At 39.1% G+C, this 16,899-nt stretch overlaps 2 protein-coding genes across 2 annotated transcripts in view; both read right to left on the minus strand.

Moving 5' to 3' along the window:
• Window positions 1-511: 511 nt before the first annotated feature.
• LOC311034710 (E3 ubiquitin-protein ligase TRIM47-like) overlaps window positions 512-16,899 on the minus strand; it is a 73,957-nt gene continuing 57,569 nt past the window's right edge. Inside the window, exons 3-7 of the mRNA XM_084042669.1 lie at window positions 4,601-4,929; window positions 2,720-3,094; window positions 2,205-2,300; window positions 1,276-1,509; window positions 512-744 (exon numbers count right to left, since the gene is read on the minus strand). Of these exons, the coding sequence (XP_083898795.1) occupies window positions 574-744; window positions 1,276-1,509; window positions 2,205-2,300; window positions 2,720-3,094; window positions 4,601-4,840 (1,116 nt within the window). The 5' untranslated portion in view covers window positions 4,841-4,929 and the 3' untranslated portion in view covers window positions 512-573. The remainder of the gene's footprint in view (window positions 745-1,275; window positions 1,510-2,204; window positions 2,301-2,719; window positions 3,095-4,600; window positions 4,930-16,899) is intronic.
• Window positions 11,963-12,927, minus strand: LOC311034712 (uncharacterized protein). Its single transcript, XM_084042671.1, has 2 exons — window positions 12,681-12,927; window positions 11,963-12,147 (listed from the first exon to the last, which is right to left on the minus strand). Exons 1-2 carry the CDS (start codon window positions 12,864-12,866, stop codon window positions 11,977-11,979), a joined length of 357 nt encoding a protein of 118 aa, XP_083898797.1. The 5' UTR covers window positions 12,867-12,927; the 3' UTR covers window positions 11,963-11,976.

A 16,899-nucleotide genomic window follows, 5' to 3' on the forward strand; every position in this document is an offset into this window, starting at 1 on the left:
TATATAGCATATGACAGACATCATACTGAAGAATGGATTAAACTGAAGTTCCAAGGGTGTTGTCAAAAAGTTAAAGCTATTATAGCATCATTGCTATTATATAGTGTTTGTTCAGTAACAGCTGTCTCCCCGTTTCTCAATTTACATTTATAATACATTTTCAGGTGGGTTACAAATTTCATCCAATCAGGAGAGAGAACTCCTCAAGATAATTTATTGAGCACAAAAATATAATAATAATAATAAATGGTAAATGGGGGGCAGTAAATTTACTGCCCCCCATACTACAGGCTTTAGTAGCCTTCCCAGACATACTTCCACCTGTACAAACTGTTTCAACACTTAGAAATACAGTATAGGGGCCGGTTAAAACACAATAAATACATTTAAATCTGACCCTAATCTTTCCTTTGAGGAATATTCTTGCTTAAATTCTTCAATGTTTCTGTTCAATCTGACAGACAGCCAACCTGTGTACCATCAGTCTGCTCCAGTTCAAATATCTCCAGTTGCCTTCTGACTTCATCAATCCATGTTTACTATGATGGCTGGTTAGAAAAACAAGAAACACATTTAAATCTCACCTCTCTTTGATATCTCTGGCCAAGTTGTCTTCAGGATGTTGTCTAGTTGGTCTCTCAGACCAGACACCACATCAATCACATCTGTGAAGGACCTCACAGGACAGATGACCACACTGGGTGAGACTGGAGATCCACTGGAACTGGAGAGAGACTGGAAACTCTGGAGAGAGACAAGTAAACCAGTATAGACAGAGATAGATTAGAATATTGATCACAATTGGTGGAGTTGAGCTGATGTCCTTGTTGTTCAACCAGCACACACTACAAAAACACACAAATTGTACAGGGCAGATATTGAATAATGTTATACTTTCAAAATATTTTACAAAACAGTGGAAGAAGCCAATCTACAAGCTCATAAGCTGATCTTGTAGATCTTCTATTTTTTGAAAATGTTTACAATTAAGACAATTGTAGAAAATAATTGCGATTATCTCAAATAATTGTGATTAGGCCATTATGTAATAATTGTGACAGGCCTAATTCTGACATTGTTATTGTGGTCTGTACAACTACTGTATACTAGAACTATATTAGTATTAGTAACTACCAGCATTAATAATGTCATGTTATGCCATGTCATGTAATATACTATGATGTAATGGAATGTAATATAATATGACATGATGGAAAGAGATGAAATATGAAGCTGATTTCTCCTAAATGAGTCAAAACCAAACATGTGTGGAACCTGAATGAAAGTGATGATGTCATCAGTGTTGGACAGCTCCTCCAGGTCAGCATGTCTCCTCTCCAGCTGCTCCATGTGGTCCTCCAGCTGCCTCAGGAGAGCCTCAGTCTGAGCCACTGCAGTCTGCTGCTGATCTCTGATCAGTTCTTTAAGCTCACTGCGTCTTCTCTCAATGGAGACCATCATCTCACTGAAGATCCTGTCACTGGCCTCCACTGCTGCTTCTGCAGAGCTCTGCTTCTCTCACACACACACACACACACACACACACACACACACACACACACACACACACACACACACACACACACACACACACACACACACACACACACACACACACACACACACACACACACACACACAAGAAAGAAACTCTTGGTTATTAGTTGTCATGTTTCTGTAGAACTTTGTGGGGAATAAATTCAGTTACAACATTAAGTATTGCTGGCCATTCCAGAAGTTCCATGATATGATGGATTATTTACTGTCACTGTTCTTTACTGTCATTCTGGGTACTTTAGTGCAGTGGTTCCCCAGCGGGTTCCAGGGGGTCCTCAGCAAAATGTGTTAATATAGCATCAAATTTTGTTTAACCAACCATAATCCTATATACATCAGCTATTTGAAAATAGCCGTTCTACAAGTTCACAACACATCTAACACATCACGACACATTGTGAGCTTGTAGATCTACTCATTTAAAAAAATCTTAAGAGAATAGACATTTGCACTACACAAATATTATATGTGGGTTAGTGGTACACAAGTATTTTCAAATGGGGGTCCACAGCCAAATTCATATTAATTGGGGGTCCTTGACATGAAAAGCACTTCTCTAGTGCTTCTGATGACACAAGGCACTGTCTCATCCATATAGCATCACAGTAAACACAAGAACAAGAACTATTATCATAATATCAGCTCACGTTCAGGGCCTCCAGGACCTGTCTCAGGTCTTTCAGCTCCTTCTTTTTCTCCTGGATCTTCTGCTGGACTTCCTCCTGAATTGTCACCAGCTGTTTCTGCAAGAAACAGGAAGAGACAGTTTGGCTTGTAAACAAAGTACATTTTCAAGTCGGGATACCAATTCTATCCAATCAGGAGAGAGAGAACTCATACAGGATACAGGATAAAGACAGGGTAAAAAGGGTCAAAACAAGTGAAATTGGAAACAGTTTAGTAAGGATCCACACATCATCTTAAATTAACTTTGTAACTTACAAATACACTTTTGCAAGATTAATGTACATGAAATCATTTTTGAAAAGTTATCAATCGCCTCTGTTTTTCATTGGGTCCAAAAGTGTACTTAATACTTTCCATTGTAAAACACCCTGATTTTAATGTCTCTGACATGGTCATTTAGTTCTGCTTCTGTCTTGATCTCATGATGAAAACATGATCTCTCTTATGATTTGTCTTCAAGTGATCATGGTCCTACCTGTTTCTCTGCCTTCTCTGCAGCAGCTGACACCGTGTCATGGCCCTTATGTTCATCCATGAGGCACTGATAGCAGATACACTGGCGGTCTGTGCGACAGAACACCTCCATCAGCTTGTCATGACTGGAGCACATCTTCTCCTGCAGTTTGTTGGTGGCTGGGACCAGCTTGTGCTTCTTCAACACAGGAACATTGTAGTGAGGCTGGAGGTGAGTCTCACAGCAAGAGGCCAGACACACCAGACAAGACATGAGAGCTTTGTGGCGTCTGGCTCCGGTGCAGAAATCACAGGCCACGTCTGCTGGACCGGCGTACAGCAGAGCAGCAGAGACAGAAGACTGCTGACCTCCTGTACTGCTCAGCTTCATCACAACCTGGAAGTAAAGAGAAGAGGAGGGGAGGTCACTCACTGATGACAAATACAACACAGTCATTGTGAGGTTCATGGTGAAACACAGTGAGAAATGACAGGTAAATTCCTCTCGTCCTCTCTCTTCTCGTCCTCCCTTTGGTTGTGTGGGTTTGTGTCCCAATGGTACAATGGTACAATCGTAATTAACCCTGTACGGATTCACGCTCAAGTAAGGCCTGCCACTAATTCTACAACCGGGGACCCGCTCCCCGGAGTTTCTTTTATTTCCCACGTCGCAGGTCCATGGACTGTCACTACGGACCCCCAGCTGCGGCTCAAGACTGTGACTGCGGACCGGGCCTCTCCATGGAGCACGACCGTGGATTTCTACTACACTACACTATACCACTATACTATATATACTGTATATTATCTTAACATTCTTATATTATACCATTATATACTACATACACATTATTGCTGTACTATATTATACTATCATATATATCTTACACTATTATATGTGCTACTATTGTTACTGTTACTACCTGCACTGTATCTCTCTCTCTCTCTCTCTCTCTCTCTCTCTCTCTCTCTCTCTCTCTCTCTCTCTCTCTCTCTCTCTCTCTCTCTCTCTCTCTCTCTCTCTCTCTCTCTCTCTCTCTCTCTCTCTCTCTCTCTCTCTCTCTCTCTCTCTCTCTCTCTCTCTCTCTCTCTCTCTCTCTCTCTCTCTCACACGGTCGAGGCAGAAGGCCGCCACCCTAGAACCTAGGGTCTGCCTGATTGTCGGGTCTCTTCTCTACATGTAAAGTGTCTTGAGACAACTTGTTGTGATTTGACACTTTAATAAAATTGAATTGAATTGAATTGAAATCTGATAATAATAGTAACATTATCTGAACACTGTGGTTCTGAACTTTGCACCATAAAGTTGATTGCTTTACAGTATGTTGTAAAACATTTACAATGTCAGCGTTTAGCAGACACTCTTAACCACTAGAGCCCTGTATCTGCTATTATGTTTGCCTACAATGAATGACATGGCAACAATAGCGACGCTAGAGTTTAATGGTTAACCAGTGACTAACTAACTAAGTCAAAGATCAGAGTAAATTACCCTAGTCAACAAAATTACAGCATATTGTAAGTACTGAGTACTAAGTTCAACATTTTTGCATATTGCAATGCATTGTGAGCTTGTAGATTTGCAATTTTCAAGTAGCTGATGTATAGGGTTACAGTGGTTAAACAGACTGTGATGCTCTTTTAACACATTTTGTTGGGGACCCCCTGGAACCCCCTCATGGACCCCTGGAGGTCCCCAGACCCCACTTTGAGAACCACAGGTCTAAAATGCTGTATAAATAGCATTCTTAGTATTTGTGGACATTAAAAACATACATAACATAATGTGTAGTAAGTAACCAACATATAGTATAACTACCATCTATCACAATAGTCAACAAGGAGTTTTGTGTATCAGAACATGTAGTTTAATGTGTGGTTGTAACTTGTAAGGTCATCTCACCTCAGCCAGCAAGGTGTTCTTCCTCAGAACAGGTCTGGGACTGAAGCTCTCTCTGCACTGGGGACAGCTGTAGACTCCAGTCTCCTCATACTGGTCCCAGTAACCCTCAATACAGCTTCTACAGTAACTGTGTCCACACGGTAGACCCACTGGTTCCTTTAGAAGGTCCAGACAGACAGGACAGCAGAACTGGTCCTGGTCCAGCTCACATGTCTGTTGCTGCTGCTGTTGTTCTGCCATTTGACTGACAACCTGGAACCACACTCACACTGAGAGAAAACACAACACTTTGGTTTACTCTGAAGAGAGACTGAGAGAAAACAACAGCTCTGAGTTTCATTTCTTGTGAAGGAAAGTGGGAGGCAAAGGGAGGGACTTCCTGCATGGATGTTTGCAGCAGCCAGTGGTTTTAAAGAGACAGTGACGGTGTAGCACAAACAAGTTCAGCTTGTGGTTGAACGTTGTACAGCTGGACTCTCACACTACACCATCATTTCCCCTCTGTGTGGAAAAGCTTGGTGGTGGAGACACTAGGTTGTAAGATAAGCAGGGGTATTTATTTGGGGTAAAGTAGGCTATGGCAGAAAATGTGTATTTTTATTTAGTACAATAATTTCTCACTAGTTCCACATTCTCTCCACTTCCTCCAGACTCCAGTGAGCTCATATATTATAGTGAAACACTCTAATACTCTCTAGGATTACAAATATGTCATGGCAAGACAGGACAAGTGAACTTGATCATAATAAAGAGGAGACCTGAAAATGATACAAGGGTGACATCTGTTGGCCAATTCAGTGATGCCTTATTGCTGTTGTGTCATTGCTTGTCATCTGTATTCTCTTTTCTTTTGTCCCCTCACTTCAGGTTCAGCTGGAGTTGGACCTGAAGTGTTCATGGAATTATTCATTGTGTGTTATTTCAGGAAACAAGATTAAGTTCTTACTGATTAAGTGAGAGAAATGCCAGCAGCATTGTCAAATTGAATGATGAATGAATTCCATTCAGTATTGTGACCTCAGTGGACAGGACAGTGGTACAGTCGACTGGACCTTTGGTTTAACAGCTTTAACTGTCAGGGGGCACATGATCTCATGGACACACATGAACATGTAACCTAGTGTTCAGTACACTTGTCAATGGAAGCAAACTGGATTTTGCTCAAATTCATCTTCTGAGTTGCATTTCATCTCATCAAGTGTAGCCTATAGTTGATACTGTTAATGTAATTGTTGTACTTTGCACAATATCCTTTAATAAGCATGATGCGTCTGCCATCATTTTGAAATATGTATTTCCCAGGGAATCAGTTTTTGAAATATAATCATTAGTCTAATTTGCATACATAATGTCACATTCTGAGACATTATGGTTGAATGATGGACAAAATATTTTCCCCCCAGATTCTTTGGTTATTTAGGTCTTGACTTCACTGTAAAAAAACAAACATCTATGACATTGTGTGCTATAAAACCTCTCCTACAGTAATTCATAGCTGTGTTATGTACATGGTCCAGATGAAAAAGCTCAGAACACAAGTTTCAAATTATAAACACTTTTAGGCTTTGGCTGTTGGTTTACATGGAATGGAATGGATTAAAATACACTAGAAGGTAGACTGTACAACTTCATTAATGATTAAGAAAAGGGGAAATGGAATATAGTAAATCTCTGTTCAACAACGGAACGGTCAACACCTCATGTTCTTTGACAGCAAAGCAACAGACATTATGCAACCATAGGCTACTGTATTCTGGAAGGAAAACAAGGAACCATTCATTAAAAACACTCTCAGACCTCTGAATAGGACCTCATAATAATCACTAGTTTTCCCTTTCCAAGCCTCACTGTGTCAATCTTTTCAAGTGAGAATTGTAGGCCTATGTACTATTTGTTAAACTTGTGGAATTCTAAAAACAAAACAAAAACAAACAATACTGTGAATGCAAAGTTACATTAAATGAGATTCTGTTTCAGGTTATGTTTCACTTTGGACACAAGGAAGCAGTGTTCAACATTTGTTTGCTTATAGCCATGCAGGATTTTGCTGTCAATACAAATGAAACTATTTTTTTCTCGAGCAAATATCAGAGTAAAGGCATAATGATTTTGTACAATATTTAGTTTGAGGACACTATCAACCCAACAGAGTAGTGTTTCATTAATCTCTTGGTTAAGGAAAGGTCCACTGCTCTTGAAAAGGACTATGACATGAAAAGTACAGCTTATTATATTAATGTTTTATTGGATAAACTTAGGCTTGTTCAAGCTCACATTCAACTCACATTTTAGCTCACATTTTAACTATCAAAAATACTGTATTGTCGCTGTTATGCAGAAAACCTTTATCTCCATATTTCAACTCTTTTTCTTAAAATAATGCCCTACTTCGTGATGTGACACTGTTGCACAAAAATAGTGAAAATAACACATTGTGTTAAACATAGCAATAAATAAATCATATTTTTGTTTAATGACATGGCCAAAATAGGGACAGGGGACTATTTGGAGCGTACACACATGAGAAGATATAGTCACACAAGACTCCAGCTGATATTAGCATAGTTCCGACTGGATGGAACTACAGTATACAGGAAACACTGTAGTCCAAGTAGTCTATAGGAGGAACTGGGATTCACCCTGTGATGTCACAGAGTAAACATTCCAAATTCAAAATAAAAAGCACTGCCAAATCATCTTTATTTTGTCCTCGACTTCATAAAAACAGGATTTGGGTTCAAAATCAGGGAAGTGGTCCTTTAAGTCTGTCTGTGATTTTCATAAATGTTTAACTGATGAAAAGCATTAAAGAGAGCTTGTGACTAAATAAACAAAACAAAATGATACAGCAAATGTACTTAGGACTTCTATATTCAATATTATTTTTAACCACTGAAAAACCGCAGCATCCGTATTGTGGTCACAGAAAATAGCAGATCGACAAGCCCACAACGCGTCGCGCTGCGACGCGTTGTGACCTTGTTGATCGGCTATTTTCAGCGAAAGCTTTCCCCACAATAACCCAAAACAGAAAAGACACTAATATTGAGCCCTGAGGGACTCTGGTTACCCATGGGGTTTAAGTGGTTAATAAACATGATAAGCGTCTGCCATCATTTTGAAATATGTATTTTCCAGGGAATCAGTTTCTGAAATATAATCATTAGTCTGTGCATGCATGATATGTCACATTCTGAGATATTATGATTGAATGATGTTTTTAGAATAATTATATTTTTTTCCCCCAGATGTTTTTGTTTTGTACGTCTTGACTTCACAGGACATAAAAACATGTTGTTGTTTTTTTCTATAGGGGCCAAACTGACTTTGATAAAGTGAGTGAAGGGCCACACATTGGATTTTCGTATTGAAACTTGAAACACATAGTGGTGAATTATGATAAAACTGCATGAATTTGATAGACACGATAGACTCATTTATAATAGGGTCAAGTATTTTTTTTTTAGCTGTGCTGTCTGTATCACTCACTTTATCAAACATATTCCCTATTTTGCACGGCGTCTTATGACTTCTCATTTTTTATTTTGAAAACCATTTTAAAATAGCAAAAATAGCTTCACTGCAGATCAGCTACTATATTTTGTAATGTGCCGTTTTAACACTTTGCTAAATTGACCAATTTAAAGGCCTATAATCTTTCATTGTACAGTCTGTTACCAGTTCAATTATGATTATTTTTGGGGGTCACGGCCTGAACAGGTTGAGAACCACTGGGTTATAGATAAACAACAGCCTATTGACTGACTTAGTGACTATTAATTCTCCACTACATCTCAGAGGCAATTAAGGGGTATTTGAGTGATGGGATGTAGTTTTAAGACAGTCAAAGGGTCAATGCCCCCAGTACCTAGAACCCCAATAGAAACAAGACCGCAAGGACTTTTGTGGTGTTATCCTTTTAGACAAAGTGTTTGACCGTACTCGTGCTGTTTTTACATTTCTGTCCAAGTATTACTTAAGTACAGTACTTGAGTACATGTACTTAGTTAGTTTACACCACTGGTCTATTGTACTATTGAGGAAGTGATGTCGACTTGAAAACTGTTGTACTATTTTGCTGAAGAAGTTGTAATAAACTGACGGTGACTGAAGAAAAGTTCATTTACCATTGTGTAACAGGAAAATAAGAAATAAATGATACAAAGTCCAGTTGTAGTCCAAAGTTAATGAGTCATTAACCCATGATATGGCATGTCAATGATGTCATTCATTATGAATCTATGTGTGGAAGCCTCTGATGGAATACTGATGGAATGATGAAATGATTACTGGCTAAATTGTCTAAGTGTATAGTTAGTAAAACTAGATACAGTAAAAGCAAACATATTTACACTATGTTTAATATTTAATTATTATCATTGTCCAGGGAACAATGTAGCATAGACAAAATGCACACACGCACGCACGCACGCACGCACGCGCGCGCACGCACACACACACACACACACACACACACACACACACACACACACACACACACACACACACACACACACACACACACACACACACACACACACACACACACACACACACACACACACACACACACACACACACACACACACACACACACACACACACACACACACACACACATTTGTATAAAACATCATCTAAATATGGAGACAACTTTCACAGAGACAGAAACAGAAACAAAATAAGACTAAAACACTCTGCTATAGAGGTTACAGCCACAGTGCTCACATTTATTTTGAAAAAACAAGTCAGTGTAAATGATGTAAAGTTAATGGGAAAAAAAGATATGATTACCTGACGATCTCAAACTCCTTTATATGAATTGAACATTTTGTTCATTTTGCCAGATATGTTGTGTGCTTGTAAATTGGATATTAAAGAAATTACAGAAGCTTTTCCCCCTCTTTTGTTTTTAACATGGCAGGTTTTAAGTGTGTAACTGTTTGAAGGACTCAAAGGTTTCTACTGTATTTCCATAATGGGAGATAAAATAAGAAAAAAAGGGGGGTAAAAAAAACGAAACAATGTTCATAACATTTAAAATACATATTTTTATAAGCGATTAAATCGATTAACTGTTGACGCGCAATACCCTATTGACACCATGAGGAGGAAGACCCGCCCTGAAAATAACCCTATTTGAACTGGGGACCCCCTGAAAATAATCATATTTGAACTGGGGACCCCCCACCCTGACAAGCACTTGGAATTGCAGGAGTTGAGGCATTATATTTAGTTTTACTTCATAAATATTGTGAAAATAGCAGATCTATAAGCTCACAACTTGTAGATCGGCTACTTTCACATTTTCTGTCTCTTTGTCAGGTAATATTTGGCCAATGTTTGACCATTTTTATAGTATAGTTTGTTGATTACTTTTTATTACAGTAATGCCATGTTTTAATTTTCATTTTAGAGGTATCTGAAATGGACAGATACCCTGTATACACTATACATACTGTATGTTGGTTTGTTTACTGTTGAGTGAGAAAACAATGTCGCACCAACCCACAGTTTGAGAACCACTATATTTAGTAGAACCATGAATCTACACAGACTGACAGAGGGCTCTGTAGTAATATCAACAAGATAACAGGGCATACTGTATAATGATTGTCTGCAGCAGGCTTATTAAAGAAATGCAATGAGCGGAACACAATGGATGTATTGATCATGATGGTGTAGTATACTGTACACATCATTCTTACACATGCTTTATCTAGAAGAGAAAATCTATCATCAAATGAAGAAAACAAAGTTTTCAACTGAATATCATCATCAGTATTCTTAACATGTCTACCATGTCTTACACAGCTCTGCTGTATCTCCATAGGACCATCCAAGCCTTATCCCTGGATAGAGAGGTTGTGTGAACGTGGTTTGAACTGTGTGTAGGAGGGTCATTGTGTCAGAAACACTGTAGAAGGACAGAGTACCTGCCTTGTGGTCCAGGTACACCCCCACTCTGGAGGAGAGAGGCCCTGACACTTTAGTCCCAACACTGTTGTGTTTGAAACTGTAGTTTTTATCAATGCACTGTAAACACCAGGATTTATCATCGTTTCCAAAGCGTGTTTGTCTGCTGATGTCTTTATAACAGACTGCTATATAAACCCCTCTACCACTCCACTCTACTTCCCAGTAACAACGTTCAGACAGACCCTCTGTACACATCACCTGACCGAACGCAGTAAATCTCTCTGCATGATCAGGGTAAGGTTGTTGTTGTTGTGTTAAAGTCACCTTCCTCTTCTCCTCTGACAGGGAGAGAAGTTTGTTTATTGTGTTCATGTCCAGAGACAGAGGAGAGGAATCTGTGAGAACACACGACAAAAGAAAAATCAAACCTCATGAACCTTATTGTGTTTAGAGTTAGTCTCTCAGATCAAACTCATTAGAGCTTTAAATAACAACATATCAGAATGAAACTTCAACGTTCAGAACCTGCATCAACATGGACTCACATTGTAAAAAGTCCTTTCTGGTCTGAGGCTCCGCTGGATGTAAAACATCAACTGGAGACACAAGAAAACAGTAAAGGTCATCATGACATTGTAAAGGATTTCTATGTCCACACAAAGGGTCAAATCCAACAGACTTTACTGCTGACTTCAGGCATGTAAAACATACAGCGTGAGCCTACAGGAGGTCACAACATACGACTGACGTAAAACACAACAGACCTGCTTTACGGCAGTGTCGTAACGTAGCTCTCTTAAAGGCACAGTCACATATATAGCATATGACAGACATCATACTGAAGAATGGATTAAACTGAAGTTCCAAGGGTTTTGCTCAAACGTTCAAGCTATTATAGCTTGATAGTAATCATTGCTATTATATAGTGTTTGTTCAGTAACAGCTGTCTCTCCAGCTCTTCAGTAAAACAGCTAGAAAATACATTTTCAGGTGAGTTTCATATTTCATCCAATCAGGAGAGAGAACTCCTGATTCTATTATATTTATAGAGAACAAAAATATAATAGTAATGATAATAATAATTTTAAAAAATGGTAAATGGTGCATTTATATACTGTAGCGGGTGACATGAAACACAGGTCACACTAATTTACTGCCCCCCATACTACAGGCTTTAGTAGCCTTCCCAGACATACTTCCACCTGTACAAACTGTTTCAACACTTAGAAATGTACTGTACAGTATAGGGGCCGGTTAAAACACAATAAAGACATTTAAATCTAACCCTAACCTCTCCTTTGAGGAATATTCTTGCTTAAATTCTTCAATGTTTCTGTTCAATCTGACAGACAGCCTGTGTACCATCAGTCTGCTCCAGTTCAAATATCTCCAGTTGCCTTCTGACTTCATCAATCCATGTTTACTATGATGGCTGGTTAGAAAAACAAGAAACACATTTAAATCTCACCTCTCTTTGATATCTCTGGCCAAGTTGTCTTCAGGATGTTGTCTAGTTGGTCTCTCAGACCAGACACCACATCAATCACATCTGTGAAGGACCTCACAGGACAGATGACCACACTGGGTGAGACTGGAGATCCACTGGAACTGGAGAGAGACTGGAAACTCTGGAGAGAGACAAGTAAACCAGTATAGACAGAGATAGATTATAATATTGATCACAATTGGTGGAGTTGAGCTGATGTCCTTGTTGTTCAACCAGCACACACTACAAACACAAATTGTACAGGGCAGATATTGAATAATGTTATACTTTCAAAATATTTTACAAAACAGTGGAAGAAGCCAATCTACAAGTTCAGAAGCTGATCTTGTAGATCTTCTATTTTTTGAAAATGTTTACAATTATGACAATTGTAGAAAATAATTGTGATTATCTCAAATAATTGTGATTAGGCCATTATGTAATAATTGTGACAGGCCTAATTCTGACATTGTTATTGTGGTCTGTACAACTACTGTATACTAGAACTATATTAGTATTAGTAACTACCAGCATTAATAATGTCATGTTATGTCATGTCATGTAATATACTATGATGTAATGTAATATAATATGACATGATGGAATGAGATGAAATATGAAGCTGATTTCTCCTAAATGAGTCAAAACCAAACAGTAAAATGCCATGTGTGGAACCTGAATGAAAGTGATGATGTCATCAGTGTTGGACAGCTCCTCCAGGTCAGCATGTCTCCTCTCCAGCTGCTCCATGTGGTCCTCCAGCTGTCTCAGGAGAGCCTCAGTCTGAGCCACTGCAGTCTGCTGCTGATCTCTGATCAGTTCTTTAAGCTCACTGCGTCTTCTCTCAATGGAGACCATCATCTCACTGAAGATCCTGTCACTGGCCTCCACTGCTGCTTCTGCAGAGCTCTGCTTCACACACACACACACACACACACACACGCACACGCACACGCGCACACACACACACACACACACACACACACACACACACACACACACACACACACACACACACACACACACACACACACACACACACACACACTTTTGTGTTATCCTTGACATGAAAAGGTTTTGAGCACCACTGATAGCAATATACGTTTTTCAGAAAGACATTTTTAGAATCGGCCTCAGGACATCAGCTACAGTACTTGAAAATAGCCGTTCTACAAGTTTCTGAAATTTGTGAGAGAATGTGAAAAATAATGAACAATTTTGAAACATTTTAACAACACTAATCTTATACGTGGGTTGCTGGCATAAAATATGTTCAAATGGGGGTCTGCAGCCAAATACATATTAATTGGTTTAAGAACCACTGCTTTAGTGCTTCTGATGACACAAGGCTCTGTCTCATCCATATTATACGTAGCATCACCATCTTTCCTCTTTCCAAAGTAAACACAAGAACAAGAACTAATATAGCTGCAAGCAGCGATAATACGGGGCCAGTGAATAGAGAGAGAGAGAGACATGGAAACGGAATAGATTGAAGAGAGAGAGAGTGACATGGAAACAATAGATTGATGAGAGAGAGAGATGGAAACATAATGGTTTGATTGGACATCTCAACCTACTGCCATTAACAGGATTCGAACTCTCAACCTTCAGACTAATAGGCTGCAACACTACCTATAGTGCTATAGCTTTGTCCAGGCTGATATTGTCTGTTGAAGATCATAAACTCTTGCCTTCTTTCATGAACCAAGCCCCTGTTTCACTAACACTAAGATCACTCGTTCACAAACCATTTACCAATGAAGAAATTGTACATCTCCTCAGAACCAAAACTAGTGAAAGTAGCCGATCTACAAGCTCACAAACCATGAAAAGTTGTGAGATTGTAGATCAGCTATTTTCAGAATGAAGTATGTCATACGTTGAAAAAACGTACTCTCAAATAAGCATTTCAGGTTATCTTTACCATTTGCACATGTATTCATTGATACAGTCATGTTGTTGGCAATTCAACTTAAATTAAGTCTGCATCAAGTGAGGCTTGAACTGGCGACCTTGAGATTGTGAGGCATTCATTTAAGGGAGACGCCATTGGCCCAACAGACAAGTAATTGTGAAAAAGGAGATCACACAGATGATACAGTTTCACGCAAATAGCTGAAAAATCCTGGGTTTAAGTGTTTTTCAAACTGCTCAAAATTGCGGACAATCTAAGGGCGGAGCTTACTGGTCAAAGCGATAGATGTGTTCCTCATGAGTCAAAGCACAAGTGTAAGCAAGTTTCACGACTTTCGGCCAAACGAGGCATGACTTTTGCCTGTTTAAAGTTTGCATTTTCAAAAAATTGCTATAGCGCCCCCCTTTGGCCAATTGGAGTGAGATTGGTTTCAGTGATATTTGGAATGACTCTCTACATTACTGCAACGTTTCAAAGAAATGAGAGTCTTGCATATATGTGTTAGGGGCAGATGAATAATTTTCATACAACTGCAATAGTTCAAATCTATTTCCTCCTGGGATTTTTGAGTAATCTGCACAAAACATTTTACACATGAACTTAGGACCTTTGCCGACAAAACAAAAGCGGCGGATTTTCCATAAGTGAAAAAATGCAGAAGTTATGAGCCAATGGCTGTTTTTCATATAATTCAAAATGGTGGGAGATCTAAAGGTCAGAGGTCAAAAGTCAGACCACGAAAGTTGTCGGGCATGAAGAGACGCATGTGTGTATCGAGGTTTCATGGTTGTAGGTCAAACAGGGCATGAGTTGTACCTGTTCAAAGTTGGTACTTTCAATTGAGTGCTATAGCGCCACCCTTTGACGAATGAGTGTGAGAATTATTTCTTGGTAGTTTTTCATGAGCATCTACCATATGGCCGAGTTTCGTAAAAAGCGTATGCACGGTTAAGCCAGAACTGGCAAAAACAAGTATTTTTCAAACTGCTCAAAATTGCGGAAAATCTAAGGGCGGAGCTTAATGGTCAAATCGATACGTGTGTTCTTCATGAGTCAAGGCACATGTGTAAGCAAGTTTCACGACTTTCGGCCAAACGAGGCATGACTTATGCCTGTTTAAAGTCTGCCTTTTCAAAAAAATTGTATAGCGCCCCCTTTTGGCCAATTGGAGTAAGATTGGTTTCAGTGATATTTGGAATGACCCTGTACATTTCTGCAAAGTTTCAAAGAAATGTGAGTCTGCATGTATGTTTTAGGCACAGATGAATAATTTTCATAAAACTGTAATAGTTCAAATCTATCTCCTCCTGGGATTTTTGACCAATCTGCACGAAACGTTTAACACTTCAACTTTGGACCACTGCCTACAAAAATTTCCAACGGATTTTCCATAAGTGAAAAAATGCAGAAGTTAGGAGCCAATGACTGTTTTTCATATAATTCAAAATGGTGGGAGATCTAAAGGTCAGAGGTCAAAAGTCAGAGGGTGAAAGTTGTTCAGCATGAGGAGACGCATATGTGTATCCAAGTTTCATGGCTGTAGGTCAAACAGGGCATGAGTTGTACCTGTTCAAAGTTGCCATTTTCAATTGAGTGCTATAGCGCCACCTTTGGACGAAAGATTGTGAGAATTATTTCTTGATCGTTTTTCATGACCAACTACCATATGGCCGAGTTTCGTAAAAAGCGACAGCACGGTTAAGCCAGAACTAAGATTAGCCTTGAATTGAGAGGGAGCGAAAAACAATTCGTAATATAGCTGCAAGCAGCGATAATACGGGGCCAGTGAATAGAGAGAGAGAGAGACATGGAAACGGAATAGATTGAAGAGAGAGAGAGTGACATGGAAACAATAGATTGATGAGAGAGAGAGATGGAAACATAATGGTTTGATTGGACATCTCAACCTACTGCCATTAACAGGATTCGAACTCTCAACCTTCAGACTAATAGGCTGCAACACTACCTATAGTGCTATAGCTTTGTCCAGGCTGATATTGTCTGTTGAAGATCATAAACTCTTGCCTTCTTTCATGAACCAAGCCCCTGTTTCACTAACACTAAGATCACTCGTTCACAAGCCATTTACCAATGAAGAAATTGTACATCTCCTCAGAACCAAAACTAATGAAAGTAGCCGATCTACAAGCTCACAAACCATGAAAAGTTGTGAGATTGTAGATCAGCTATTTTCAGAATGAAGTATGTCATACGTAAAAAACGTAGGCCTACTCTCAAATAAGCATTTCAGGTTATCTTTACCATTTGCACATGTATTCATTGATACAGTCATGTTGTTTGCAATTCAACTTAAATTTAGTCTACATCAAGTGAGGCTTGAACTGGCGACCTTGAGATTGTGAGGCATTCATTTAAGGGACACGCCATTGGCCCAACAGACAAGTAACTGTGAAAAAGGAGATCACACAGATGATACAGTTTCACGCAAATAGCTGAAAAATCCTGGGTTTAAGTGTTTTTCAAACTGCTCAAAATTGCGGACAATCTAAGGGCGGAGCTTAATGGTCAAATCGATACGTGTGTTCCTCATGAGTCAAGGCACATGTGTAAGCAAGTTTCACGACTTTCGGCCAAACGAGGCATGACTTATGCCTGTTTAAAGTCTGCATTTTCAAAAAATTGCTATAGCGCCCCCTTTTGGCCAATTGGAGTAAGATTGGTTTCAGTGATATTTGGAATGACCCTGTACATTTTTGCAAAGTTTCAAAGAAATGTGAGTCTGCATGTATGTTTTAGGCACAGATGAATAATTTTCATAAAACTGTAATAGATAAAATCTATCTCCTCCTGGGATTTTTGAGCAATCTGCACGAAACGTTTACCACTTGAACTTTGGACCTCTGCCTACAAAAATTTCCAACGGATTTTCCATAAGTGAAAAAATGCAGAAGTTAGGAGCCAATGACTGTTTTTCATATAATTCAAAATGGTGGGAGATCTAAAGGTCAGAGGTCA

The sequence above is a fragment of the Gymnoscopelus microlampas genome (genome assembly GCF_963454915.1).
Source record: "Gymnoscopelus microlampas genome assembly, chromosome: 19".
NCBI classification, from domain to species: Eukaryota; Metazoa; Chordata; class Actinopteri; order Myctophiformes; family Myctophidae; genus Gymnoscopelus; species Gymnoscopelus microlampas.

Bases quoted from the DNA above. Each gene is read 5' to 3' on its own strand.
- LOC311034712 (XM_084042671.1), bottom strand. From the start codon at position 12,866: ATGATGGTCTCCATTGAGAGAAGACGCAGTGAGCTTAAAGAACTGATC. The intron at 12,148-12,680 runs GTTCCACACATG...GTCTCTCTCCAG, and splicing joins ACATCATCACTTTCATTCAG to AGTTTCCAGTCTCTCTCCAG.